This window comes from Camellia sinensis, chromosome 1 (assembly GCF_055761805.1).
Source record: "Camellia sinensis isolate YWXY chromosome 1, ASM5576180v1, whole genome shotgun sequence".
In the NCBI taxonomy this organism is placed as follows: domain Eukaryota; kingdom Viridiplantae; phylum Streptophyta; class Magnoliopsida; order Ericales; family Theaceae; genus Camellia; species Camellia sinensis.
Genome location: NC_138961.1, coordinates 130,419,509 through 130,447,149, shown reverse-complemented (window position 1 = coordinate 130,447,149; position 27,641 = coordinate 130,419,509). Strand labels below are relative to the sequence as shown.

The 27,641-nt window shown below is 33.9% G+C and overlaps 1 protein-coding gene and 1 pseudogene across 8 annotated transcripts; one reads left to right on the top strand and one right to left on the bottom strand.

The window, feature by feature from the left end:
• Positions 1-25,720, bottom strand: LOC114288937 (GDSL esterase/lipase At4g10955). Of its 8 annotated transcripts, none has more exons than XM_028232561.2 (4): positions 25,459-25,705; positions 18,438-18,505; positions 1,486-1,589; positions 1-1,181 (listed from the first exon to the last, which is right to left on the bottom strand). In XM_028232561.2, the coding sequence occupies exons 3-4, from the start codon at positions 1,557-1,559 to the stop codon at positions 179-181; spliced, it is 1,077 nt and encodes a 358-aa protein (XP_028088362.2). In that variant the 5' UTR covers positions 1,560-1,589; positions 18,438-18,505; positions 25,459-25,705; the 3' UTR covers positions 1-178. The 8 variants fall into 8 exon arrangements, with proteins under 8 accessions (XP_028088362.2, XP_028088363.2, XP_028088365.2 ...); XM_028232562.2 differs by having other exon boundaries at positions 1,486-1,584; positions 25,459-25,530; XM_028232564.2 differs by having other exon boundaries at positions 1,486-1,581; positions 25,459-25,530.
• Positions 8,741-23,537, top strand: LOC114288939 (uncharacterized; annotated as a pseudogene).
• Positions 25,721-27,641: the final 1,921 nt, after the last annotated feature.

Here is a 27,641-nt window from a genome sequence, read left to right as displayed (position 1 = left end):
TGTGAAAATGCTCTTGTTTGAACCAAAATGTGAAATGAATAAAACAAAGGAAAGCCAACCGACAAACACTTGCCACCAAAGCACCCTACAAGAGGAAGAAAGCAAAGAATAAAATGAAGGACCAAAAAAAGAATTAAGCCATCATTGAAGCATGTACCAAGTTATGCAATTGATGTGCTCAACAAAACATTTGCCCAGAAGAAAAATCAGTTAATTGCCTGAACTGATGTAGCTCAGACTGACATTGAATATTTGGTTTCCACCATTGCTGGATTCCATGTGCTCTCAAAATAGTGTCTGAGGGACTCCTATTAATAGTCAGATATGCTGAAGGAAGGAGATGTAACGGTTCTGAACCACATCCCAACTCATCTAATAATAATCTCCTTATTGAATATTGTGTTGCAAGCCTTTCAATTTCTCCAGCATCAAGCTCCATCATCTTCAGCCTGTGTTCAAAATACCCAATGTACCCTGAGCAAATAAAGTCGGATTCATTTACAAATAGATGAGGGTTCCAGCTGGATAATGCATCAAATGAGTCATTGTTTTGAGGACCATTCACTAAAAAAGCAATTCCGGCTGTAACGAGACTGTTTATGATTCGTATCCCATGCTTTAGGTTTTCATTTTCAATTAGCTCTATTGGGGCAAATGGGAATGGCGGATTAAACAAATAAGTTTCTACACTATTTGCAAATTGTATCCCATGTTGCTTGACCATGTTCTTTCCAACAAGTAGTGCTATGGCTGAACCCAAAGAGTGTCCAACTAACCAGATGTTTTCATTTCCAACTCTATCAACCATTTCTTGCACTTCTTGCATTGCAATCTGAAAGCGAGTGCTCTGTTGAAGAATATTCAGAGACACCTGCCTATTCAACTTGAGATCCTCTAACCAGATGTCTCCTACGATAAGTGTACCACGAAAGGCTACAACATATCTTGGAGGTTTTTGGACTAAATGATTATAGTAGGAAGGTGGATATTTGTTCTCAAAAATGGCACTAAAGATGGAGCGATCATCAACCAACTTACCAATTAACTTATAATGAAAGGATTCGAACCAGGAAGCAGCAAGAGATTGGGGCCCTTTACGTTTCATTAGGCAATCACGTTGTAGCGTGTACACTGCCTTAACGAAACTAGCAGCAACAGATCTTCGGTGGTGTGGGTTTGCCCTACAAGAATTTGACATTGAAATGCCTCTAAAAAATGCTTGATGACGTAGGTAGGTTTAAGAACTCGAAGAATAAAAATTTTAGGACAGCAATAACAGACATATTTTATTCTATATGTAAGCAAATGAATAATCATATCTCATTCTATTTCAATTTTATTTCAGTAAACCTAATGTAGCATAATTAATAAAATAAAATAAAATAAAATAAATGGACTAGAATGTGGGTCAGTCCTTGATAGGAGGATTTCCCATAAGGGATTTGGAAGAGTTGCACAACCAAAGTATGTGAAAGATGGTCTTACCAATCAAGAGTAGTTGTCAGGTATACTGGTCCTGAAATGCTAAAAATTTCCGAATTCGGGATAACTGACCCCATATGCTCCTCTTTTGATCTTTTCCTGCTATCCTAAAACAAAAAATCTGTTGAGTGCAAAAGAAAAATCCAACAAATATCCTCAGCAAACATAAATGAACAACAGTAACCAATACAACAATGTTGCACATGACTTTCGGTTAATCATTTAAATAATGATAAATGCTATAAATTATCAGTATTTTATTACGGTTTGTATTAACATTTACACAAGTATTTATGATAGGTTCTCATGTTTAGAGGAAATTATTAATGAATTAATGAAAACAAATAATATCTTACCATCGACCTGGTTGATACAATTTATTTATTTATAAATATAATAATGAGTTGATATATAATAGTCCGATTCACAAATTCAATGCACATAGTGAAAGAACTTTTTACAGGGATTTGCCACCAAGATCACTAACTAAAGATAACTTCGCACGAAGTTGAAGGCTCAAAGTCCTATTACGTGCAACTGACAAAATCATTTTAAATTATAATAAAAAATCATATATCCAAATAAAGTTAATGTAACATGTTTTTAAGGTAAGGACGTATACTTAAAACTTGTGCTAATGCAACATCTAAATGAAGTTTACCATGAGATGGTTCAAAAAGGATGTAGAATGTGCTATAAAGCAGGATTCGGAGAAAGTTTTGTACTCAACTTAGACATTGGTAAAATCAAAAGAACATATACTCAAAATCAAAAGAACATTCTCTCTCTAAACTTTTCTCTCCCTAGGGCTTCCCGAGTTGGTGGCTGGTGGTGGTGGGGGAGGGGTTTCCGGCAGCCTCCGGCCTCCTCTCCCCTTCCCCTACCCCCTCTTTTGCTCTTTCCTTTCCTTTTTTCCTTTCTCATAACTTGGAAGCTTTGCTTTCCATCATCTCCCTCCTTTGTGAGGTGTTTTCCCCCATCCATTCACTCCGGGAGTGGCCTTCTCAGATCCGCGCCTTCACCGCCTCTGCACCGCCGTCTTCTCCATAGCCACAGCCTTCTCTTCCTCGCCAGTTGGATTCGTCTTCTCCATCGCCGTCCTGTCCATAGCCATCGCCTTCTCTTCCTCCCTCCTTTGCCGATGCCGGATTCGCCTTAGCCACCACCTTTACTGACTCTTCTCCGCCGCCTCTTCCTCGCCAGTCTTCTCCATCGCCGGATTTGCCGACACTACTGTCGGATTTGCTGGGTTGTGGGTCTATCTTGTTTGGTTTTACTTTTGTTTGTTTCTTTTGTTTTCTTTCCTTCGGTTTGTGTTGTTTTTGGGTTTGTTTGGTTCTTGGAGTCCGTCTGTGCATCTTTGTTTAGCTTACCCTCATTGTGGTTGGGATCTATGATTTATTTCGGACATGCTCTATTGTCGAACTTTTATGATCGACTCTGCATTGCAGTATGAGCATGAGTACGATATGTACGTCTGAATATTTTCATAGTTTTCTTCCTTGGTGCTTCTTACATTATTTTCTCTTTGTTTGGTGTAAGTTTTGGGTTAAATGGACTCTTGTAATTGCCGTTTTGGCTTTATTAAATGAAATATCTCTTCCGATAAAAAAAAAAAAAATACACTCAAAATTAATTTTGTTTCCTTTGAGCCAAGAGTACCAAATTTAAATTTGGATACAAGATCATTACCAACATTCATTCTTGTTTTAATTCTTAACAAAGATGTATATTTATTTTTGTTTTTCGTGTTCTTGGCAGGTTGAAATAACGGATTTGAGGTGGTTGCTATGCGGCAAAATAGGTCTATTTCGTGGCTTATTTTGATAATTCGAACCGTTCACATTTTAGAATACATCAAGTAGAACATGCCTGCAAAAAATCAAGTTAATCGGATATCGTTTACCATTCATCCACTCACATTTGTATCTATAAAAATAAATAATAATTATGATTTAAAATATTAAATTGAATACAAATATGAATAGATGAAAGGGTTAACGATATTCGATTAATTTGATTTTTTACAAGTATATTCTACTTGATATATTTTAAAATGTGAACGGTTCAAGTTGTTAAAATGAGCTCCCAAAATAGGCTCATTTTGCTGCACAACAGTGGCTGTTGTACTGCCCCACACCATGAAATAACTAAGCAGATACAATCGCTAAACATCTAAATTTATCAATCAATGAAGAAAGCAAAGTTTTATAGCTAGACATGAATAGAAACGCATGATAGCTAAATGCAGAATTGAAGAAGTAAACACAAATCGACGCTTTCATGCATTAAAATGGGTCTTTATATGGTATGGGTAGTCATTGCTATCCGTAACGGTCGATATAGTATAGCATTGAATTTTATATACACTCGGCAGTTATTGTCACTTAACACTCATAATGGGTTGTTATACTACACCGTTATTGTTGTTGTATTTAACACATCCCTCTTTTAACTTTTATTTATTTATTATTATTTTTTTACTCAACATTAAAAATTACACATGTTTTTTATATATCATTGCAACTTGTCAGTTATATGTCATGTATTGAATTACTTGTATAACTTAAATATATGAATCATACGACCCTAGGATATTTTTTTTTTTTTTTAAAAAAAATTATTTAATAAAACAAGAGTAATGGTATTTACCCACCACTTTTACGTTCATACTCATTTATTTATTATTATTCTTTTTCTTTTTTCTTTCTCCCAAGACCGCAAATGAGTCGAGTCGAACTTATGAGTGTTCAATCTTATTTATTAAGAATTAGTTAAGCTCGAGCTTGAACCGAGCTCAAATAATCAAGCTCGAGTTGGCTTGATTACATAAACGAGTTGAGTTCAAACTCAAACTTGAAAAAATAGAAAACTTAAATTAATTTACTTATTAAAATAACAAATACAAAATTACAAGTAAAATATAAATAATGCTTATATTAATAACAAATTTCATCAATCAAATATGGAAATGTACACAAACACCAAATATAAACAGAAAAATAAAATAAATTATCAAAAATTTATTTGATATATTATTAAAAATAAATAAATATTTATTTATTTTTATATTCACAAGTTTTATTGAGCTAAGTTTAGGACTACTCGAGCTTGACTTGATTAATAAATGAGTTTAAAAATCGAGTTTGAGGTTGTACATTTTGTAAACGAGCTGATCTCGAATTATTCATAAACAACTCGGTTTGTTTGCCGCCCTACTTACAATGGAGTAGTGTCAAAGGCTACATGTGGAATATGAATATCATAACTCTAAAATAAACTATTGATTTTGTTTTTCATTTTACTATTTTACATTATTTATTATTTATTATGTATTTAAAATGTATAACCTTGAAATTTGAAATCATAATATCGTAAGTCTATAAGTTTTAATAATAAAAATAAAATGGTACATTTTCAATTTATGACGCATGAAACCATTAATTATTGAAAAATAAAATAAATAATAAACTAAACTTTTCAAAAGAACATTTTAATATCTTAACAAATATGACGATGAAATAAAAACATACAAATCAATAAATTTTCTTAAAATTGTACCAAATAAATAAATAAAATTAAGTTATAAACTCTGTTGTTATAATTGTTATGCTATACTTGTTGTACCCGTAACCTCATTACCTTTGTTATTGTTATTGCTAGGGGTGTTCACGGACCTAATCGATCCATCAAAACCGATGTCCCAACCCAATTCATCCGCTTTTAAAAAGTTTTGATAGTATAGACAGACGAATGCGGATAAAGATTTTTTAAATTCATCTATGTGTGGACATCCCAATTTTTGACCGGCCCTAAAATTTGGGCATTTCGTGAAAGCAAAGGTTGTTTCAAGCACAAAGTCAGGGATGAGACAAACCTTTCTACACCTATTTTTCCCAAAGAGTTTTCTAGACCTTCAAAACTTAGGGGTTGTTTGGGATGACCTAAATAAGTGCAATTTTTTGTCTTTTTACGAAAATGTGCAGAAAAGTAGAGAGATGATGTGATGGAAAAAACATAAAAAGATAAAAAGTGTGTACTTATTTAGGATAGCCAAACTTGGTCTTAGTTTTACCAAAATGTAGGCATGCAGTACCTTCTCAATCATTTCAGTCATTCTTAGCATTATGTTTTCCAAAAAGTGTCGATCCATTTTTTAGAAAAGAGAGTTTAGGAAGCCAGAATGATTGAGAATATAGGAGAAACCTTATGAGAAAATTGGTCGAACATCGCTTGGTCAACCGGATAACTTTGGTCAGGGTGAGCACGCCGGCACAATTTCTATATGGATAAACACATTTGAACCCTATTTTCTCTGACAGATACCTTTTGAGAAAATATAATGGATCACTATCGGTTGGCTAGACAAGTGTTGTCCGGCGAAAACCTTTTGACGTTGGCCAAACTGATTTCTCATGAAGTTTCCCCTAGTATCTTGGAATATGCTATCCCCATCCTTGAGGATGAATTCCATATTCCAAGCACCCCAAGCCTATAAAAACCCCTCTCTTCTTGGAGAGAAAAGGGTTCCCAATTCCACTCTTTGATTTGATTAGTTAATTAATGAGGCAATTTACTCAGTTAATAAAATCTAATTAATTGTTTAGTAATTAGTTAATCTTGGTAAGAGTTAGTGAGCCTTGGACATTGAGATTCAGACATATTCTTTACATTTGGAGTGTCATCTTCTTCCTTTTGATTGGACACTTGGACTTAGAAATCATTATTAGCTTGAGGGAAGTTTGGATTAGAACTTGTGATCAACTTGGGCCCTATCTCTACTAGCTTAGAGGTAATCGCTACTTCCATTCTCTTTTTCTTTCTTATTAGAGTAATCTTGAGATCATTGTTAGGTTGTTGTTAATAGTATAGTTGGGTTCTCTCTTCTTCTACCTCTTTCTGTAACTAGTAGGGGCCTGTATAATGACTTTAGCCAAGTCTGACTTGCTTTTTCTTGATTTATTATGGGTTAGAAGCCTATGCACGATTTCCTCTATGAGAAGAGCCCGGATCTCCTCTCCCGAACATTTTTTTACATGAATTTGGATAGTTTATATTCATTTTCATGAGTAGGAGGAGGAGAACCTTTGTCTTCTCATTAGAGTTTCCCCTTTTCTATTATCTTGATTGATTTTTTTTGATATAGAAGCCCATGCATGGTTTCCTCTCTCGTTCCTATTTCATGAATTCGAGTAGCTTATACCTCTTTCCATGTGTTTGAGGCGAGAATCTCTGTATCCTCATCGGAGCCTTCTCTTTTCTGTCGTTTTGATTGATTTTTGTTGATATAGAAACCCAAGTAGGGTTACCTTCACAAGAGTAGACCAAATCTCCCCTCTCATTTTAGGAATCTGGGTAGTTTATACCTCTTTTCATGTGTTTGAGGATGAGAATCTCTCTATCCTCGTTGGAGCCTTCTTTATTTTATTACTTTATTGATTATTGATGATGTAGAAATCCAGACACGTTTCCTCTACGATGATAAGTTAGGCCTACTCACTTCAAGAATCTGCATTTTTAGCGACCACTTTCCGCGACCAATATAAAAATTGGTAGCTAAAAGTTACCTTTTGGCGACCAAATATTTATTAGTCGCGAATAATCATTATTTTTGGCGACCAATATGAGTTGGTCGCAAAAGGTCATACTTTGGCGACCAAAAAATGAGTTGGTTGCAGAAAGTGATATGCTTTTGGTGACCAACTATAAATTTGGCCATGGAAGGTCACATTTTGGCGACCAAAAATAAGTTGGTCGCGGAAGATCAAAAATAAGTTGGTTGTGGAATTGACGACCAAAATTTTAGTTGCCAAAAACTTATTTTCCCCGACTAAAAAATACTTTAGTTGCCGTATATTGAGTTTTGGTTACTAAAACAATTTAGTCACCGAGTGAAAAATAAAAAATTATTTTTTTATCTTTTGGTCGCAAAAAACTTATTTTCAGCAATAAAAAAAAATAAGTTGCCAAATTAATACTTTTAGCGACTAATATTTTAGTCGCCGTTGATTGAGATTTGACGACTAAAAAGGTTTGTCAGGGAAGGTACCTTTTCTACGACTAATCTAGTCTTTTCGTCACCAAATATTAATGAATTTTTTTTTACTTTTGATGTTTGCCGACCAAAAATGTGATCGGCAAATACTTATTTTTAGTGACTAAAAAACAGTTAGTTGGCAATAAAGTTAAACAATTTCAAAACACACAGATTTTTTTTTTTGGTGGGAATACTCTCACATTACCGCCCAATTTATTAGTTATGATTTATTTTATTTTTTTCATATTTTCTATCAATATGTACATACACCCAAACAAGTTCAGTCTCTTGCTCTCTCTCTCTCACAGACTCACCATCGTTGATTCGCCGTTCAGTCACCGTCGGTCTTCCATCGTTGTTCACTCTCGATTTTCCACTGTCGCGCATCATTACATTGCCACTGCCACTCGCATTGCTTCGCTTCAACATTGAGGTTTTCTCTTCCTCTCTTTATTTCTCTTCTTCTCTTTATCTTTGTCCCTCTCGCTTCATTTCCCCATTTCCCTCCACCTCATTTTCAGTGAAACTAGGCTGAAGCCCGTCTGGACACTCAGCAAGATTCAACTTAGTCAACCCTAAACCTCTCAACTCACACACATTCACCTCGTTCACCATATATATTTATCATCTTCTCCAAAACAGCTCTCACAGGTCTAGGGTTTCTTGTAGCTGTGCAATAATGGTAACCTCTCTCTCTCTCTCTCTCTCTCTCTCTACATACAAATATATGTGTTGGGGCTTATAGAAGTGGATGAATGGAAACAGGGGAAGGGAACATGGAGTTTTGGTAAGAGAAGGAACAAGACCCACATCCTCTATGTGAGGTGTGGCCGCCGTAACTTTCATTTCCAGAAGAGCCGATGCCCTGCTTGTGCTTTCCCTGCTGCCTGTAAGAGGACATGTAAGCCCTTTCTATCTCTTTCTCTCTCTCTCTCTCTATATATATATACTGGTTGGTTGTATTGATCTGATGTGGGCATATTTTCAGATCACTAGAGTGTGAAGGCGATCCAAAGGAAGACGACTGGGACAGGTCAGATGAGGTACCTCTGCAACGTACCTCACAGATTCAAGAGTAGTTTCAGAGAAGGTGATACCTCCTACCCCCTTACATTTTTCGGCCTTACAATTGTTTGATTCTATATCTCAGTTGATTGAAATGCAATTGTTTGTCCTAGATTCATCTGTACCATCCTTAGTTTCGTTGTCTACTCCATAAGCATGAAAGCTCTCTTACAAAACCAAGGTAAATTGGGTTCTTGCTTTTCTTTCTTTTCAATTTTCAACTCACAATTCGACTGTAATTCATACTTCAGTGATTTCTCATAACCAAATTTGAGTGAATTCAGTTTCTAATCGCCATTTATTTGGTGCCACTGGTACAATCTTTCATTATTGTCACAAATTCTCTCTTTTCTCACATGGCAACAAGTTCTCATCTTCCTCCAACAACAGACCCTTTGATCAAAATTCGAGACCCATCTCTTCTATAGAGGTGGGTAGTCAAGAAAGTTTGCGAAAACTGAAATGGGTTAGACAAGGAATTGATAGTGTGTGTTAGATTTTGGAGGGTTGTTCATGGGGACCTTCTCTGGAAAATGCACTACATCTGTTTGATGAAATGCCTCAAACAGAGTTAGTCATTGGAGTCTTAAAGAGGCTCAAGGATTTTGATCTAGTAATGAGCTATTTTCGATTTGTTGAAACAAAAACCAACAAAGCACATTGTCCAGAAGCTTATAATTCGCTTCTCATGGTAACGGGTAGGAGCAAAAAGTTCGATTGTCTTGATCAGATTTTGGAGGAAATGAGTCTTTCTGGGTTTGGCCCATCTAACAGCACTTGTTTTGATTTAGTTGTCAGCTGTGTCAAGTCTCATAAGCTGTGAGAAGCGTTTGGTTTCATAGAATCCATGAGAAAATTCAAATTTCGCCTTGTATTTTCGGCTTATACAACTCTGATTGGTGCTTTGTCTGCAGTTCTTGAACCTGACCTCATGCTTACTCTATTTCATCAGATGCAAGAGCTAGGCTATGAAGTGAATGTGCAATTGTTCACGACGCTCATTCGTGTGTTTGCCAAAGAGGGTCAGGTTGATGCTGCTCTTTCGTTGTTAGATGAGATAAAAAGCAACTACTTTGATGCAGATATTGTCCTCTATAATGTTTGTATTGATTGCTTTGGGAAAGCGGGTAAGGTGGATGTGGCTTGGAAATTCTTTCATGAGATGAAAGCGAATGGCCTTATGCCCGATGATGTGACCTATACAAGCATGATAGGGGTTCTTTGGAAAGCTAATAGGTTGAATGAAGTTGTGGAGCTATTTGAGCAGTTGGAACTTAACAGGAAAGTTCCATGTGCATATGCTTATAACACCATGATCATGGCTTATGGCTCGGCTGGAAAGTTCGACGAAGCTTACAATTTACTTGAGAGACAAAAACCAAAGGGAAGCATTCCTAGTGTGATTGCATATAATAGTATTCTTACATGTCTTGCGAAGAATGGTAGGGTAGATGAGGCTTTAAGGATATTTAAGGAGATGAAGAACGATGCAACCCCTAATCTTTCAACCTATAATATTCTCATAGGCATGCTTTGTAAGGCGGGGAAAGTGGAGGAAGCTTTGGTGATTCAGGAAGCCATGAAAGGAGCTGGCTTGTTTCCAAATGTTTTGACCATGAATATAATGATTGATAGGTTGTGTAAGCCATCACAGATTGTACATACTATTGCTCTTGTATACATGTTAAATTCTCAAGTTTTCTTCTTAGTTAAATTCTTTGGCTGTGTGTTATGCTATATTTTAATTACATTACTTGGGTGTGTTATTGTTCCTTAATTGTGGTTGGGATGAATGAATTTTGTTCGATATTGGATTGAATGTTTATAAACAAAAATTGAATGTTCTCAAAAAAAAAAAAAAAATTAAATAAAGAGATTTGGCGACTAAAAAATTGGTCGGCAAAATTCTACACTTTTGTGACTAAAATCATTGGTCGGCAATTCCTTACCTTTTGGCGACTAAATTGTTAGTCTGTGATTCCTCAATTTTTGGCGACTAATTTGTTTGGTTGTGGAATGTGACAATTGGCGACTAAGATATTTGGTCGGAAAATTATCACTTTTCGCGGCCAAAGTGTTTTACTGACAAAATGGATTAGTCGCAATAATGATATATTTAGCGACCAAAAATTTAGTTGGCAAATCCAACTTTTCCCGACCAACAAAAATTTTGGTTGCGAATTACTTTTGCTGACCCTCAATTGGTGACCAAAGTGGCGACCAAAAAAATTGGTCACGGATAACTTTTACCGACTAAAAATGGGCTTTTAGCGAACAATTTTTTGGTCGGCAAATGTGTTATTTCTTGTAGTAACTTTCTCAAAACTTTTTTTCATGGATTCGTTCGGGTAGCCTATACTTGTTTCCATGTATAGGATGGGTAGGACTTCTTCATCCTCGTTGGAGTACTTGTTTTTGTTATGATAGTTATTATGTTTGTCGTGTGCGTTGGAATGGGTTTCTTTTCTCCCTACTCTTACCCTCCTTCTCTCTCTTTCATTTTATCTCTTAGTATAGCTTTATCTACTTTACTTAGATTTTATTTTATTATCATGGCATTCACATGTTTAGATTAGAGTCATGCATCTAAGCCCAGATTATTATGTAATGGTAGATGTCTTTATGTGGTGTGCTCTCTTTGATGATCCATATGCCATCCCCACTAGCAATATTCGAGCTCATAGGATTCGTTTCATGAGTATGATTACATTTTATCGATTATTACATCTAAGATCATGCATATTTCTAATTAGTTGTCTTTGGTTGCACTTGGATAGAGTACCCGATGAGTTTTTCTTCTCATTTTCTTTGCATATCATTTAGTCTCACATCTAAGATCGTGCATTGATTTCTAACCCCTTACACTCATGTCATGGTACAGAGGAATACTTGGTGAGCCTTCCTCATTTGTTTTGCATCCAATGTGTATTTGTTTCTTTCTATGTCTAGCATACTATCATGAGGCTATGTGCTTATGTGTCATACCTCTATGATTGCTCATTGTATGGAGGTCTCATTATCCAGGTTGGAATGATTTCGATCTCTTTGCACGTTAGTCATCTAGTTTTCATGAGATTTCTACTTTTAAACCCTTTTCAAATTGCGAGAGATTCGAGCATTCTAAAATATGTGATTTGGTCTATATTTGTTTGGTCCACATAGTAAAGATAAGACTAATAATTGGTTTTATGATCATATTGTGTAAAAATTCTCATATCAAGAACTAGTAGAGGTCGGTCTTTGATCAGGTAAGTGGGGGTGCTCAATTCGTGACCTTCTCCCCTTATACCTAGACTCTCGAATCAGGTTCTTTTGTTGTGACGGGAAGTGACCTTTAGCATGAGTCAAGTTTCCTAGTTTTTCCAAAAAATTAGGTGGCAACTCTATGTTTCATGTTTGATATATCTTTAGCACTTTTGTATGATTAGTGGATTTTCGTCAGATATGTTAAGTCTAGACCATTTATTCATATCTCACATTGCACCTTGGTTACTTCAGTGTGCATGAGACATGAAACTGTCAGGGAAGAGAATCCCACACTATGTTTGGATGGATGGTGGATGGAAAAGGCCACCTGACCCAACCCAACCCAATCTGCTAACCCCCTTTAAGAAAATGATGCTATTTTTTTTATTTTATGATTTGTATGTTAGAAAAAGAATAATTTATTTAGTAATAATATTAGCTACTAATGAAATATGAAAGTTTGGCCGTTATTTTAATTATAAATAAAAAATTTAGACTCAAATAAGGTCCAAAATAGTAAAAAAAAATGTACTCTAAAATAGTTTAAAAAAAAAAAAAAAAAAACCCCAAACTGCCAAATCAATCCGCATCCACCTGTCAATCCACATCTGTTAACTAAACGGGCGGGTCTAGATTGATTTATTCCAATCCACCTAAATTTAGACAAATAATGGATGGAAAGCCACCCGACCCGATCGAGAACCACCCCTAATTATTGTAACTACAACCAAAACTTCAACCACAATCATAGTAGTTATCGTTATGACAATGACAACCATTACTTGGAATCACCTCAAAGTTTGAGGATAAAAAAAAAAATTATATATGCATACTTGACCCTTGGAATGGTACCAATGCCCTATAACAAATATAGCAAAATTAACTTTACTCCCTTTTGGCTTAAGGCTGAAATATTTTATTCATTTATAGTTCAAATATAGGCAGAGAGCTTCCCTTGTGTTTTGGACTAAATTGCAACATCTAACTTTGTTAACAATACATTTTAGGGTGAAACACTAATAAATCTCAAATAGTGATCGTATAAACTGTTTGGTCCTCCATTTTTTCTTATGAACCCAAAGGTTCCATTTAAATATGAATTACATAAATGGTCAAGCATAAACGTGTGCGTGTTATGTGTTGAGGACAAATGTGGGGTTTTTCATAATGTTGAAATTACTAAATGTTATACTTCAAAAAAAACTCTCTAGTGTATTTTTCAAACGTAATACTTCAATGTAACACTCAAAAAATGTAACACTCCAATGTAACATACTAGAAAACTCCTTAGTATACTTTTCTCAATCCAAAAAACTCCCTAGTGTACTTTTTCCACTCCAATCAATATAATACACAAAAATTCCTTAATGTACTTTTTCCAAACGTACTTTTTCCAAACATATTTTTCTCAAATGTAACACTCCAATAACACACTTAAAAATTCAATAGTGTATTTTTCTCAAGTGAAACAACGTAACATTCTAAAAAAAACTCCATAGTATACTTTTTCCAAATGTAATACTTCAATCAATGTAATATACAAAAACTCCCTAGTGTACTTTTCTCAAATGTAACAACGTAATATTTCCAAAAAAAAAAAAAAAAAAAACTCCTTAGTGTGCTTTTCTCAAATGTAACGACATAACATTCTAAAAAAAATTCTTAGTATTTTTTTTTGCAAATGTAATACTTCAATCAATGTAGGACACAAAAACTCCTTAGTGTACTTTTTCCAAATGAAACACTCTAATGTAACACTCCAATGTAACACCAGAAAACCACACTAATAGAAATGTAGATTTCCACGCTTGATAACCAACACTTCAACTACCAATCCCTCCAAAAAAGAATCTTCCACACCTTACCTTTCTATTCCCATCTCAAAAAGGAATAAAAAAAAATTAGAAAAATGAATCATAAAAGGGCTTTCACTTAAACTCAAATGCATCAGATCAAATAAATATAACTTTCCAAAACAAAAATGACTAATTGGTTCATAAAATTAAAAAAAAAAAAAAAACTCTTATGTTGTGTTTGGTTGGGGGATTTGAGAAGGGATTCGAAAAGGGAAATGGAAAAGATATGTGAAATGTAAATAAAATATACCTATATTTTGCCTAGTTTCCCATACATTTTTCCTTTTCCTTTCCAAATTTCTCCTCAAATCCCCTAACCAAACACAGTTTTAGGAGTAAATGGATCAACATACCTCCATATGGGATTTATGAATAAATTTTCCTAGATTTTAAAAAACCTTAATACCCTTCTAGTCCTTAGCTTTTTTTGTTCCTCTTTATTAACCCTTCATCTTTCTTTTTTTTCTCTCCTTTATTACACACATAATTTCTATCTACTTAATCAAAATTAATTCAATTAAATCATAAAAACCTGATAATTTACTTTGGTTTATAGGATTCTAATTCAAAAACACAATTAGATACATACATACATATACAACCCCAACAAGTTGACCTGATGGTCAGGCCTGAGGTCTATGGGTATGCTTCCTCAATGGTTTTAGGTTCAAAATCTCCTAGGTATAAATAATTTGCTGGGGTCAGTCCATATGGGACTTTGTCGTGGCTTTAATTGGGCCTACTAGTGGACGATATGGTCTTCCAGACTAGTTGATACATAGAGAAGAATACCGAGTTATATATACATCCATATACATATATTATAAAAGAGAGAGAGAGAGAGAGAGAGAGAGAGAGAGGGAGAGAGTCAAAGTGTAACACTTCATATTTCTTGGACTAGTGGGATTACTCTTGACACTCTTATCATTGTACTTGGACCCTCTTTGCTTCATTTTATAACATTGATTGAGGTGGTATCATAATGGGAAAGTAGGATTGAACCAAAAACATTAATTTTGGTAATTGTCCTATAAGTAGACTTCACTCTTTTTCCTTTTTCTCTTTCCACACTTTGAATTTGGATGTGAGGTTAAAGCCATTGGAAAGCTTGTTTCTAGGGCATCGATTTAGACATAAGAACGACCCAAAACGGAGTCCGGACGAGGGAGTTATGCCTGTTTGAAATTTGGATACCTATGTTGGAAGCAAGTCTGCTCGAGCGAACTTTTGACCGCTTGAGCGGTCTGCACGAATTTCAGAGATTCTGGGAGCTTTCTTTCATCGCTCAAGCCAAGTTTTGACCACTTGAGCGGTTTGTTCAAAATCAGGCATTTTAAAGTGAGTTTTTGGTCCAAACTTTTCATTCTTTCTTCCTCTCTTCTCTTCCTCTCCTCCATACACGAAATCCTAGACCTCCAAATCTTGATTTCATCTATTTTTCACCAAGAATCTACCATATATCTTGTATTAAAGGTGAAGAACAAGACAAGATCAACATTTTGACTGATTGGGATTTCTTCGAGGTTTTTGGGTTTGCATCTTATTGTCTTCATTTTTAGTAGGGGCATTTTTAACTTGGTATTTGAGATATATGTATATATATATATGTGATATTTTTTTAGTTATAGTAATGTATGAAATGATTTTGTGATATAAAGTCAGTATGATGAATAAATATGGGTTTTCCTCCATGTTTTGGAAAAATTTATGCATATCCTTCTTGATTATTGATAGAAATGGTGAATATTGATTGTGTAGAGGAGGGAAAAGCCCCAATTTTTCAAAAAACCCTAGTTTTCAAATTTGATCTAATAACAGGTTTGGCTAAATTAGCTCTTAAATCTTGAAATTGGGTGAAAGATTGTGGAAATGGTGTTGAGATATGAGATATTTGAAGCTCTTTGGGTATATGTATTGAGACTGATAAATGTTGAGATTGTGAAAATTATGAAATTGGAGAAATCTTTTGATTGTTGATATTATTAATGTTGTTGTGGATTGAACAAACCTTAGGAAAAATTTATTTGAAAACTCATGCATTATGTGCATCATAATTTCTTTTGTGATTTTAAAATTTTGTGGATGATAGGAAAGTATTGGAAGATGAGGTAAATAGTATATGAGCCCGAGTTGTTGAGTTGGGTTTTGGTAATGGGTTGTGTGTTGTATTTGGTACCCGTGTGGGGAGTCAAGGTGCCAAATTGCCCTGTCTTGTGCATATCACCAGACAAATGTGGGAAACGTTTTTGGATGTCCATGAGCTTGCCATTTATAGAGTTAGCGAATGTGGAAAAACTTGATTTTGGGTGTCCACAAGCCCGCCATTTTAGGAGTCAACGAAAGCGGAGAGGGAAAGGTTTTGGGTGCCCATCACCCCACAATTTTTAAAGTTGGCAAATGTGGAAATATTTTCTGTATATAAGTCTATATATGTATGTATGGTTTTGCAATTCTTACTTGGGGCGTCATAGTGTATTTATCACTCCATGGTTGTAGATGAGACTTTGAATGGAAATCACTCCATGGTTGTAGATGAGACCTTGAATGGAAATCATGCATTGAACATTTTGGTTTTAAAAGAAAAAATATGGATTTAATCCTAACAAGTGCATGGAATGATTAAATGCTTGTCGATTATTTATATGTCTTGTTAATAGTATTTCATACTAGGCATTAGCTCACCCCAATTAACAACATTTCAAGAGTTGATGGTGTGACTCCACCCAAGTGACAAGGCGGTGAAGATTTTGAATAGGGCACATGGGCTCATTGTAAGTCATTTGTTGAAGCTGAAGAGCTAATGTGTGTTGGGACTAAATGTCTATCCTTTTGTGTAACCAAGGGGTTTCTCTTGAAACGTGTATGCCATTAGGGCATCTTTACTTTTGATTTCTTTAATTTTGTGAACTATAACCTGTATTGTGAGCATAAGATGTAATAGTTTAATATAATTCAATGAGGACGAGATTTACTAAATGAGAGATAATAATATGCTTAAAGCATTATTTTGCGAGAAGTCGATTTATTTGATGGAAACCAGTGAATATTTAATAAAAATTGACTATATAAAGGTTTGTAATTTTTAAGGAGTTACAAATTGATATCAGAGTTAACCAGGTTTGAATAATTTGAGCTCGTGGGATATGGATTTTTCCATAATGGGTTTGTCATGCTGGAAAGGGACATTAGTTTACCTTGTATGCATTATGTCTTTATGTGACTATGTGGCTATGGGGTTAAGCTCCTAGGAACTTAAGCCTATTGCATTCATGGAAATCCTTTTGGAAAGGCATCTGATCGATGCTTTTTCCACTTGGAAGTCTTTGAGCACCATATGACGAGTTGATATCTTCGGAAAGTAATCCGTATGTGCTCTATGTAACTATGTGCTTATGTGGTTTGTCTTTTATGGAAGTAGATACATGTATAGGCATATGTGTAACTCATGTATGGCATGTGAGATCTCGTGTGGAGTATTTAAGTGTGGGTTAAACCTTATCTCTATTTTCTTATAGGATGTAAGGACGCGAGTGACCCCAAATGAGGGGCAAACTTTTGAGACTTGAATCTTTGGCACCAGTTTTATTGGTAAGATACATCGTTTTGGGATCGTAGGAGAACACAATTATGAGATTGGCATGGAACCCTAATTTATCAATTTTGTAAGTTCATGAGAAGCAATTGTGACCTTATGATAGTAAAGATTTTATTGGATGGTGAATGATTTCTGGCTATGAAGAGTTGAAATTATATCATAGACTCGCATTGAAAATTTGAAAATAGGCTATAAGGGAGCTCTTGGAAGTAGAGTGAGGTAAGGAATAAACCTTATGGTAATGCACATTGATTAGGGATTAAGGACAATCAGAGTGACCTAAGGGTAAGCACTTTGGAATGTTAATATCAGAATATATGAAGTTGTTTTAAAACTTTCTCAAACTAGGTGAAGTTAGTTATATTTAACTTGGTTGGCGGAGTAGCATAAGGAAGAGGCAATGTGATGGGTGTCTTAAGGATTGGCTTCATAAGCATCGATACCACGAGTCAAGCGTGGAGTTGTTATGAATAAACAAAGACTTACGATAGGCATTCTGAAATAATTGATGTCGTTAGGATAGGAGAATTTTCATAAGAGGTTGCATTTGACTTGCTGAGAGCATCTTCAGCAGTCTCCTTAAATTTTACCCTAAAATGTTATTAAAAAATTCATTCCCTATTTTAGGAATCACTTTTTCATTTGCTTTCCCCATCAAACTCTCTATTCCTTTCGTATTCTTTCCCTAAAATATTATTAAAATATTCTTTCCCTATTCTTTCACTTTTTCATCTTCTTCTTGGATTAACTGGGGATGGTGTTCACCCATCTCGGTCCTCTTGAATGAACGGATTAGAACAAGTTTTTGTAATCTTTGACTAGATTATATTACATTAATGAAAATGGAAAAGATAGGAACGAAACAGGACACAGTATAATCAATCAAACGGGGCAGAGAGAATTGTAAATGTTGGCTTCAAAGTATTGAATGCACAACTACGGAATGATAACATAAAAATCTACTAATTCAGAGCTCCAAATTCAAAGGAAGCAGCTAAAATTCGCGAATCATTCAAAGAAATATATTTTGGTAGAGCATATGAAAGCAAAATCTAGTAATTCTAATAGATGATTAGAAACTCAAATTCAAAACTCTGTAAGAAAATCATTAAAGAAAACTCGAGTTTTTATAATAATTTGAGATCTGAAATCGTACCTGTTGTTTTCACATTGAATTGCCAAAATTCAAGTTCCAATCCAACTTAAGATCTTTACCTTCCACTTCTGCAGTTGTCATACATATACAAATATATATATATATATATATATAGAGAGAGAGAGAGAGAGAGAGAAGAAGAAGAAGAAGAAGAAATTCAAGGTTTGAGAATGGACAGAGTAGACAAAGTAGAGCAGTGACTAAGGGGCGGCCGATTGGCCGGTCAACCTCTCGGACATCCAGGTGGACGATTGGCAAAACAAGTTTTGCCCAGATTACTCATTTGGGACATTCGAGTAGGCGACCACTCTCAGATATGAGAAAGCTGCAGTGACTCCCTACAAATAGGGAGTCACTGTAGCAAATATTAGTTTAGGGTGGCTTATAAGGGAGCTGATGGGGTGGTATAAAGGGAGCTCCAACCCCTAAAATAGGTAAGAGAAAGATTTAGGGGGTCTGTTGCAGATGCTCTGAGACAAATAGGTGTGCCCTTCATGTTCCATTATTGTTATGAAGTAAGAGTTATGAATGGAAAGGGTGTGAATTGTGGTGATACAAGATATATGGTTAAAGCTGAGATTGACTTTTTCACTATGTTTGTCAATAGTAATGTCAATTATCTAGTGATCTTATCCCAAATTTGTCTTACCGTTAAGGTGAAGAATTTTGTGTAGTAAGGATCTTGAACCACAAACATTGTAGAGTGAGAGGACGAAGGTGTGAGCTGATGAGTGACTAATATTAATCCTGATACTTAGAAAAATAAATAAAAATAAAAATAATAACAATAAAAAAAAAAAATCTGAAACCTTTTTCTATATAATGGGACTATAGTGTTGCCATTAGTGTTGTTCTAGATGTCACCTTGATAAGTTTTCTTTCCTTGAAAGATGGACTTACATAGTGAGTGTTTGCTATTGCATTGATGGAAGTTTGTTTCAGAACACGTGAGCTCTTTGGCAGATGAAAGTTTGGGTTGAAATCATTAGTTATGCAATGAGAAGGTACAGCTAATCTACGGTTATCCTCTTCGACGTTGATGTGGTGTTAGACGGAGCTGTACAATGGTTGAATAATACGAAAATTAGATAAGTAAACTTTTCTATACATCGATGGCTAATCGTGTTTAGTTAAACTAGTAGTTGGAGCCATGATAGATTAATCTTCCTAGTTGTGAGAGTTTCACCTTGAGTTTGATTATGAGCCTGAGTCAATTATGAGTTTAAATTTATTACAGTGGTACGATGATATGAACGGTCAAATAGTCCTTTTGTTTTTAGGACAACATGATCCGATTTGTGTGTGTTTAGGACTGTCATTGTTTTATGGTTGGCAATAGAGGTTAATTTGGTTCTTGATTGATATTTGTCATTTTATGTTATGATAGTCACTAGTGATTGTGAATAATCATAATTTTCAAGAAGGAAATTCTTTCTTAGTGATTGATTTTGAATCCAAGTACGAATTTTTGTTGCACCATGAATGTGAAAAGATTTTGGGTTACTATGTGTTAATACAGTAGGGTTATTGAGGTCACTCTTGTGCATTTTGACTTTTGGTGAATGATAATAGTTTGGATTTTGACGTATTTATTTTCTGTGGTAAAAGGAAATATTTTATGCTCTCAGTTTTATTTTGTAGAAACTTTAGTTGAAAAAATAAAAAATAAATACTTGTGGGTAAGTACTTGGTGCGTGATCCCTAGTTGTAATTTTTGAAATTTTGTGGCTTGTGGTTTTCAATGGAAGCTTGAGATGACATTAAGATTGTGATTGTTCTTTGATTCAACCCCGACTAAAATCATGCTAATATTTTGTGTTCTAGTTGAGCTAGTAGTTGAGGTAGTGGATGCATGGTTAAGATAATTTATATGATTAAATTTGATGGGTTGAGGTAATTAATAGTTTTTCTACGAGTGACAAGTTGTACTAAATATTTGATACTTGTTTTAGTTGTTTGTGTGTGATCCCCAAAATGGGATTAATTGTGAAAATTTGTAATGCAAACATAAAATAAATAATGAGCAATTGGTGGATTGTAGTGGTGGTCGTGAATGGGATGCGACTTCCCAAGTTTGTAACGTTTAGGCCATTTGTTGTTTTAGTTGACCTTATGGTGCCCGTTATATGTGGTTGTTGATTGAATAATTGTAAATGGATTGTGGCATCACCATGGTGATGGGATCATTGGTTGGGTGACGTTTGGGAGTCACTGATTGAAATATATTTGAGAAGTGAGTTGAGAACGGTGTTTTCCTATTGAGTATGACCTTATTTTCACCGAAATTGAGAATTTATCATTGTGGATAAGCTAGTGAGTAAAGGAGAAATAGTCACGAAGAGGGCATATAGAGTCTTACGCGTCTAAAACATTTTATTTTTTATTTTTTTTAATACATATAAAGTTTTCTATCAAGAGTAATCTCTTTTAATTTCAAAAGTCAAGAAATATTATTTTTGGGTGCTTTGGTTCTTAAGTATTTCAAAAACGAAATTGAGTAAATGTATCGGCATGGAATACTAACTATGTTGTAAGAACGTAGTTCGTGGTACCTTGGTTTTGTTGGGTTGTGTTTTTTCGAAGGCCATGATTGGAAAATTGAACTCTTATTAGAATCTTTTCTTCTCAAGAAAGGGGGTCGATAACTTACGTAGTAGTGTAAGGAAATCGCTTGAAAATTTGGTTGCCAAGCGACCGGTAATTGTTTCTTGGGGTGTAAATGTGATGTGAGAGTTTGTCTTTCAAAGATTTTAGGTCGTTAGATAACCAAGAGTTATTCCCTGGAGGTTGAGTCTGTTTGAGACACAACTGTAGAGTGACACATTTTGTTTGACTTTTGTTTCATAGGATCGATGGGCTCCTGTGGCTTGTAGAGGTAATTCTTGTGAATGAGTTGAAAGAGATACACCACTTTCAAATTGTTGTTCACATCATTTGGGGTGTTGTCAAAATACCATTCTGGGACTGAAATATGAAAGTTTATTTTAGGTTTCAAACTAAATTTTGGAATAAAGATTGTAACTCTATCGGGAGTTATTCTACCCCTTATATCATTAGGTTGTTTTATCTTCTTTCATGGAAGGTGTTTATTTTTCATATTGTGATTATTTAGAGGGAGTGTTAAATCCCAATATCTATTTCATTTCGATTTGTATCTAAACTTTAATTCTTAAAGTGTCTAATTTCGAGGACGAAATTTCCTATGGTGGAGGGAGTATAATAGTCTGTATTCCTGGGACTAGTGGGATTTCTCTAGACACTCTTATTATTGTACTTGGAGCCTCTTTGATTCATTTTAGAACATTGATTGAGGTGGTATCATAATGGGAAAGTAGGATTAAACCAAAAACATTGATTTTCATAATTGTCCTATGAGCAATCTTCACTCTTTTTCCTTTTCTCTTTCCACACTTTGAATCTGGATGTGAGGTGAGAACCATTAGAAAGCTTGTTTCCGGGGCATTGATTAGACACAAGAATGACCCAAAATGGAGTTCGAACGAGGGAGTTGTGCCTGTTTCAAAATCTGGGTACCTATGTTGGAAGCAAGTCCGCTCAAGTGAACTTTTGACCGCTCAAGTAGTCTACGTCAATTTTAGAGATTTTGGGAGTTTTTTTCACCACTCGAGCCAAGTTTTTACTACTTGAGCGGTCTATTCGAAATCAGGCACTTTAAAGTGAGTTTTTGACCCAAACTTTTCATTCTTTCTTCCTCTCTTCTCTCCCTCTCCTCCATACTCGAAACCCTAGACCTCCAAACTTTGATTTCATTTATTTTTCACAAAGAATCCACCATAGATCTTGTATTAAAAGTGAAGAACAAGAGAAGATCAACATTTTGACCAATTGGATTGAGATTTCTTCGAGGTTTCTCTTTGGATTTGCATCTTCTTGTCTTTATTCTTGAGGTAGTGGCCCTTTTAACTTGATATATTTATAATTTGAGATATATATGTGATATTCTCTTAGTTATAGTAATGTATGAGATGATTTTGTGATATAAAGTGGTTTGATGAATAAAAGGGGTTTTCCTCCATGTTTTGAAAAAAATTATGCATATCCTTATTGATTGTTGTTAGAAATGGTAAATATTGACCCTTTATGTATAAGGGAGGGGAAAGCCCCAATTTTTACAAAAACCCTAGTTTTCAAATTTTATCTAATAATGGTTTTGGCCAAATTGACTCTTAAATCTTGAAATTGGGTGAAGGATTATGGAAACGGTGTTGAGATATGAGATTTTTGAAGCTCTTTGGGTATATGTATTGAGATTGATAAATGATGAGATTGTGGAGATTGTGAAATTAGAGAAATCTTTTAGTTGTTGATATTATTAATGTTGTCGTGGATTGAACAAACCTTAGGAAAAATTTATTTGAAAACTCATGGATCATGTGCATCATAATATCTCTTGTGATCCTAAAATTTTGTGGATGATTGGAAAGTATTGGAAGTGGGTAAATAACATATGAGTCCAGGTAGTTGAGTCGGGTTTTGGTAATGGGCTGTGTATTGTATTTGGTACTTGCGAGATGAGTCACGGTGCCCAATTGCCCTGTCTTGTGCATATCGCCAGACGAATGTAGGAAAGGTTTTTGGGTGCCCATGAGTTTGCCGTTTATAGAGTCGACGAATGTGGAAAAACTTGATTTTGGATGTCCATAGTTTTGCAGTTTATAGAGTTAGGAAATGTGGAAAAACTTGATTTTTGGTGTCCATAAGCCCGCTGTTTCAAGAGTTGGCTAAAGTGGAGAGGGAAAGGTTTTGGGTGCCCATCACTCCGCCATTTTTAGAGTCGGCAAATATGGGAATGTTTTCTTTATATAAATCTATATATGTATGTATGGTTTTGCGGTTCTTACCTGGGGCGTCATAGCATATTTACCAACCCATGGTTGTAGATGAGACTTTGAATGGAAATCATGCATTCAACATTTTGGTTTTAAAAGAGAAAATATAGATTTAATCCTAACAAGTGCATGGCATGATCATATGCATCTCGATTATTTATATGTATTGTTAATAGTATTTCCTATTGGGTATTAGCTCACACCAATTAACAACATTTCAGGAATTGATGGTGTGACTCCACCCAAGTGACAGGGCAGTGAAGATTTTGAATGGGGCACGTGGGCTCATTGGATGTCATTTGTTGAAACTCAAGAGCTAATGTGTGTTGGGACTGAATGTCCACCATTTTGCGTAACCAAGGAGTTTCTCTTGAAACTTGTACGCCATTAGGACATCTTTATTGTTGATTTCTTTAATTTTGTGAACTATAACCTATATTGTGAGCGTAAGATGTAATAGTTTAAAATAATTAAATAAGAATGAGATTTACTAAATGAGAGATAATATTCTTCTTAAAGCATTATTTTATAAGAAATGGATTTATTTGATTGAAACCGGTGAATATTTAATAAAAATTGACTATATAATGGTTTATAATTTTTGGGGTGTGACACAAAGAACAGTCTAGTGGCTAGAGAGGGGACAGAGAGGGTTGCGGTGGTGTCATAAAGATAATTCACTTTAATTTAATCAAAAAAAGAAAAAAAAAAGAAAAAAAGAAAAAAAAAAGATCCACTCTCAAAATTGGAGTGCATTACATTTTCTGTTAGTTTTGATGGAAAGGGAGTAAAATGAATTTTATCCTAACAAATATAATGTATTCAAGATGTATGGATAAGGCAATTGGCCTAGTGGTCCATGTAATTGTCCCTTGGGACAGTAAGAAGATGAAAAATTCAGGGTTTGAGTCAATGGAGTGACTGCGAACATTTCATTATAATCTAATTTATTAACCCCTTAACATCATAAGATATGACAAGAAAAAAAGAAAAAGAAAAAGATGTATGCAAATTTTTGTGGAACCACAACAATAGCCATAACAAGAAGAGAAACTATGAAACTTAAAGATATTGGTCTAGTGGTCAAGATTTGGAATTTGATGGTGTGCTCCCTCCAAAGTTTTAAATTCAATACTTTCTAAGTGTTCATAATTTTTGGGGATTAGCTCATACAAAGTTTTAAATTTAAAACTTTCTGAGTGTACATAATTTTTGGGGATTAGCTCGTACAAAACTTTGCTATGACTTTAATTGAGACCCAGCAGGACGGTGGGATAAAATATCCAAAAAAAAAAAAAAAAAAAACTATGAAATCATGGCACTAGGATGCAGCAATTTATATGTATATACATTATCAACAACAACAAAAATTATTAATGTAAGAACAGTACAATGCTAACAGCTCATTTTTACTAAAAAATTATAATAATGAAATAAAATAGGGGAATTTCACTTCCGTGTAGATTTTTTTTTTTTTAAAAAAAAAATTACAAATAAATATTAAACTTTATACACATTAACAATTAAAGTTAAAAAAAATTCCATAAATCTGTAATAATTTTCAAAAATCAACACTAATCCGTAAATTTCCCAATAAAATATTCTGTGATACGAACAAACTACATCATGGTTAAGAAATACACATCTGAGACCCATGAAAAATAGCAAATGATATGCAATCACCATAAGCCAGCCAGCACTAACAACAATTTTCCGAGATACTAACAGGAGCAAAAACACCCAATCTAAGATGATAATTAAAAACCAGAAAAACCAAAAATGAAGATTCTATCTTATACATATATATATATGAGATTATTTTTGCAAACCCTCAGAAGTTCATAAGAGATAAACATCAAGCAACAAAGTATACGCTTCAAGTTAATTCATCAAACTAATGATACTTTCACATAAAACAAATCAAGTAATAACATAAGATTAATCGACTCTATGAATAATAAATGCACACTGAATCATCACCAGCACAAGCACTCCAGCAATGGATTAAAGAACAGGAAAAAAAAAAAAACATACAAAACAACCACCACCACACAATTATAATCCATAACCACTGCACATGAGACAGAGACATTTGTAAGCTCATACAGACATACATAGATATACATGCAAATCTTAGCAAGACACCATGCTGAATAGATAGTAAGAGAAACCTGTCAAAACGTTAATTGATGAAATTAAACTCCCCTTCCTGGTTAGAGAGAGAGAGAGAGAGAGAGAGAGAGAGAGAGAAAGAGGCCTCCAATAGCAAGGTTTGGTGAGCAGGAGGTGCCAACTCTATACAAATTGGGAAAAAGATATCTATACATAAATAAATCAGGGTAAATCAGGATATTTTGTACAAGTCATATTCTAGTGTATAATTTAAATAGTAGGTGCACATCATGTTATGTTATTGTGGACTAAATTGAAAAGGAATTATAAGACGGTGGGAAATGGGGAAAGTATTTATCAAAAGGTGGGCCGTGTAACTTTTGATATGATTATTTGTAATTATTTTTTTTTAATCTTTTTTGATTTCCCACTTGCTTGAGCTCGTTTAATCTTCGAACCGGACTTGAGAATAGGAGTTTTATCTCAGTTTAGCCCATTCATTTACCGATTATCTATATCCATATATCTATCTATTTATATTATATATCTATATATATATATATATATATAAGAAAAAAAGATTTTTTAGTGAGAAGCTTTTCAGGAGCTCCAAACCCTCATTCTAATTTTTTTTAATTTTTTTAACTTTAAATAATTATTTTTATTTGATAATTTCATATCAGGAAAAGAAGGAAAAAAATAATTTGTTTTACTCATATAAAGAGAGAATCTTATATTCCCACCATGTTTAGTGAGGAGTCTTGTGAGAGTTTTAATATCTCATACAAATTTTCTTAATTTTAAACAATTAAGAAAATCTCCATTCGTTAACTTTTATTTGAAAATCTTACATCGAAAAAAGAAAGAAAAAGTGAATTGTTTAGGTTGGGATTTTTTAGATTGAAAGCTTTTATCATAGTTTAGTTTGATGGTTCACCAAACTATACGGTGAAAATAAGTCTCTCTAATAGGAGGCCAACTTATATAATTTAAAGGTTTTTTTTATTTTTATTTTAATAATTAATGTTATTATTATAATAATAAAATGGTTTCAAAATTTGGAAGCCGTCACCCATCTTTTCCATTGGGTCCATCTTGCTTGTATGATTACAATTAATTATATTTTTTAAACAATATTTTGCTCCAAATGAAATAACGCAAATTAATTTCACGATTATGACCACATGGATGACAATGTAACAAGGCACATGTCGGAGAGGAGAAGAGGTCAGTTAATTGATATTGATTTATTTTCAGTTTTCATTAGCAACATTCTAAATAAATTAAAGTTTGATTTATTTTGAGCGTGACTATCATTTATAATCACGTAATTTTATTATATTTAATTTTTAAAAATAAATAATATATATAATTTTATAAATAGATCATATATTTTTATTAAAGATAAATACATTGAAATCATATGAACATGATTTTAGAATGAAGTTAATTTTTTTTTTTAAATATGCATATGAGTTTACAAAATGATCGAGTATGATAAGTTCACCAGCCTAAACTATGTTTCTCTAATTCCCGTAGACTAGCTTTCAGTTACCTTTTATTTAACAATCCAACATCGAAAAAAGAAAGAAAAAGTGAATTGTTTCACTTACATAAAGTAAATCTTATGCCCTCATTTATATAAACAAAAATAGATTTTTAGTGAAAAGCCCTATAATCGATATCTCATACTCATTTTTTTGATTTTCTTAATTTTAAACAATTAAGAAAATTCCCATTAGCTAACTTTCATTTAACTTTTATTTTACAATCTCTCATAATTTTGATTTAAAAAATAATTTTGTATGAGATTTTGAAACTCTTATAATATTTAATTTTAAAATAATTACAATCCTACATCGAGAAAAGAAATAAAAAGTGAGTTATTTCACTTATATAAAGTGAATTTTATACTCTCATTTAATATTATAGTATTGTACATGTTTCAGTTCAAGATGATTTAAATTTTAAAATAAAGTTTAAAAGTTTTAATTAATTAATTTTGTTTTAAATTGGTTGGTCTTTTCACTTAGCCGATTAGGCTGAATTGTTTTTGGTTTGATTGATTCACTGGTTTAACCACGATTTTAGTTATTTTATCAAAATATATTGCTTAGATTTGTTTGATTTGAAATAAACTAAGATTGACCTTATTAAAAATTGAACGACTGAGATTGCTTGATAAGAAATGAACTTCTCATCCAAACAACTGTTAACTTTTATTTTACAATCCCACATTAGG

Excerpts from the sequence above, each read along its gene's own strand:
- LOC114288937 (XM_028232559.2), bottom strand. Across the intron at positions 1,182-1,485 it reads CTGACAACTACTCTTGATTG|GGCAAACCCACACCACCGAA; the intron begins GTAAGACCATCT and ends AAATTCTTGTAG.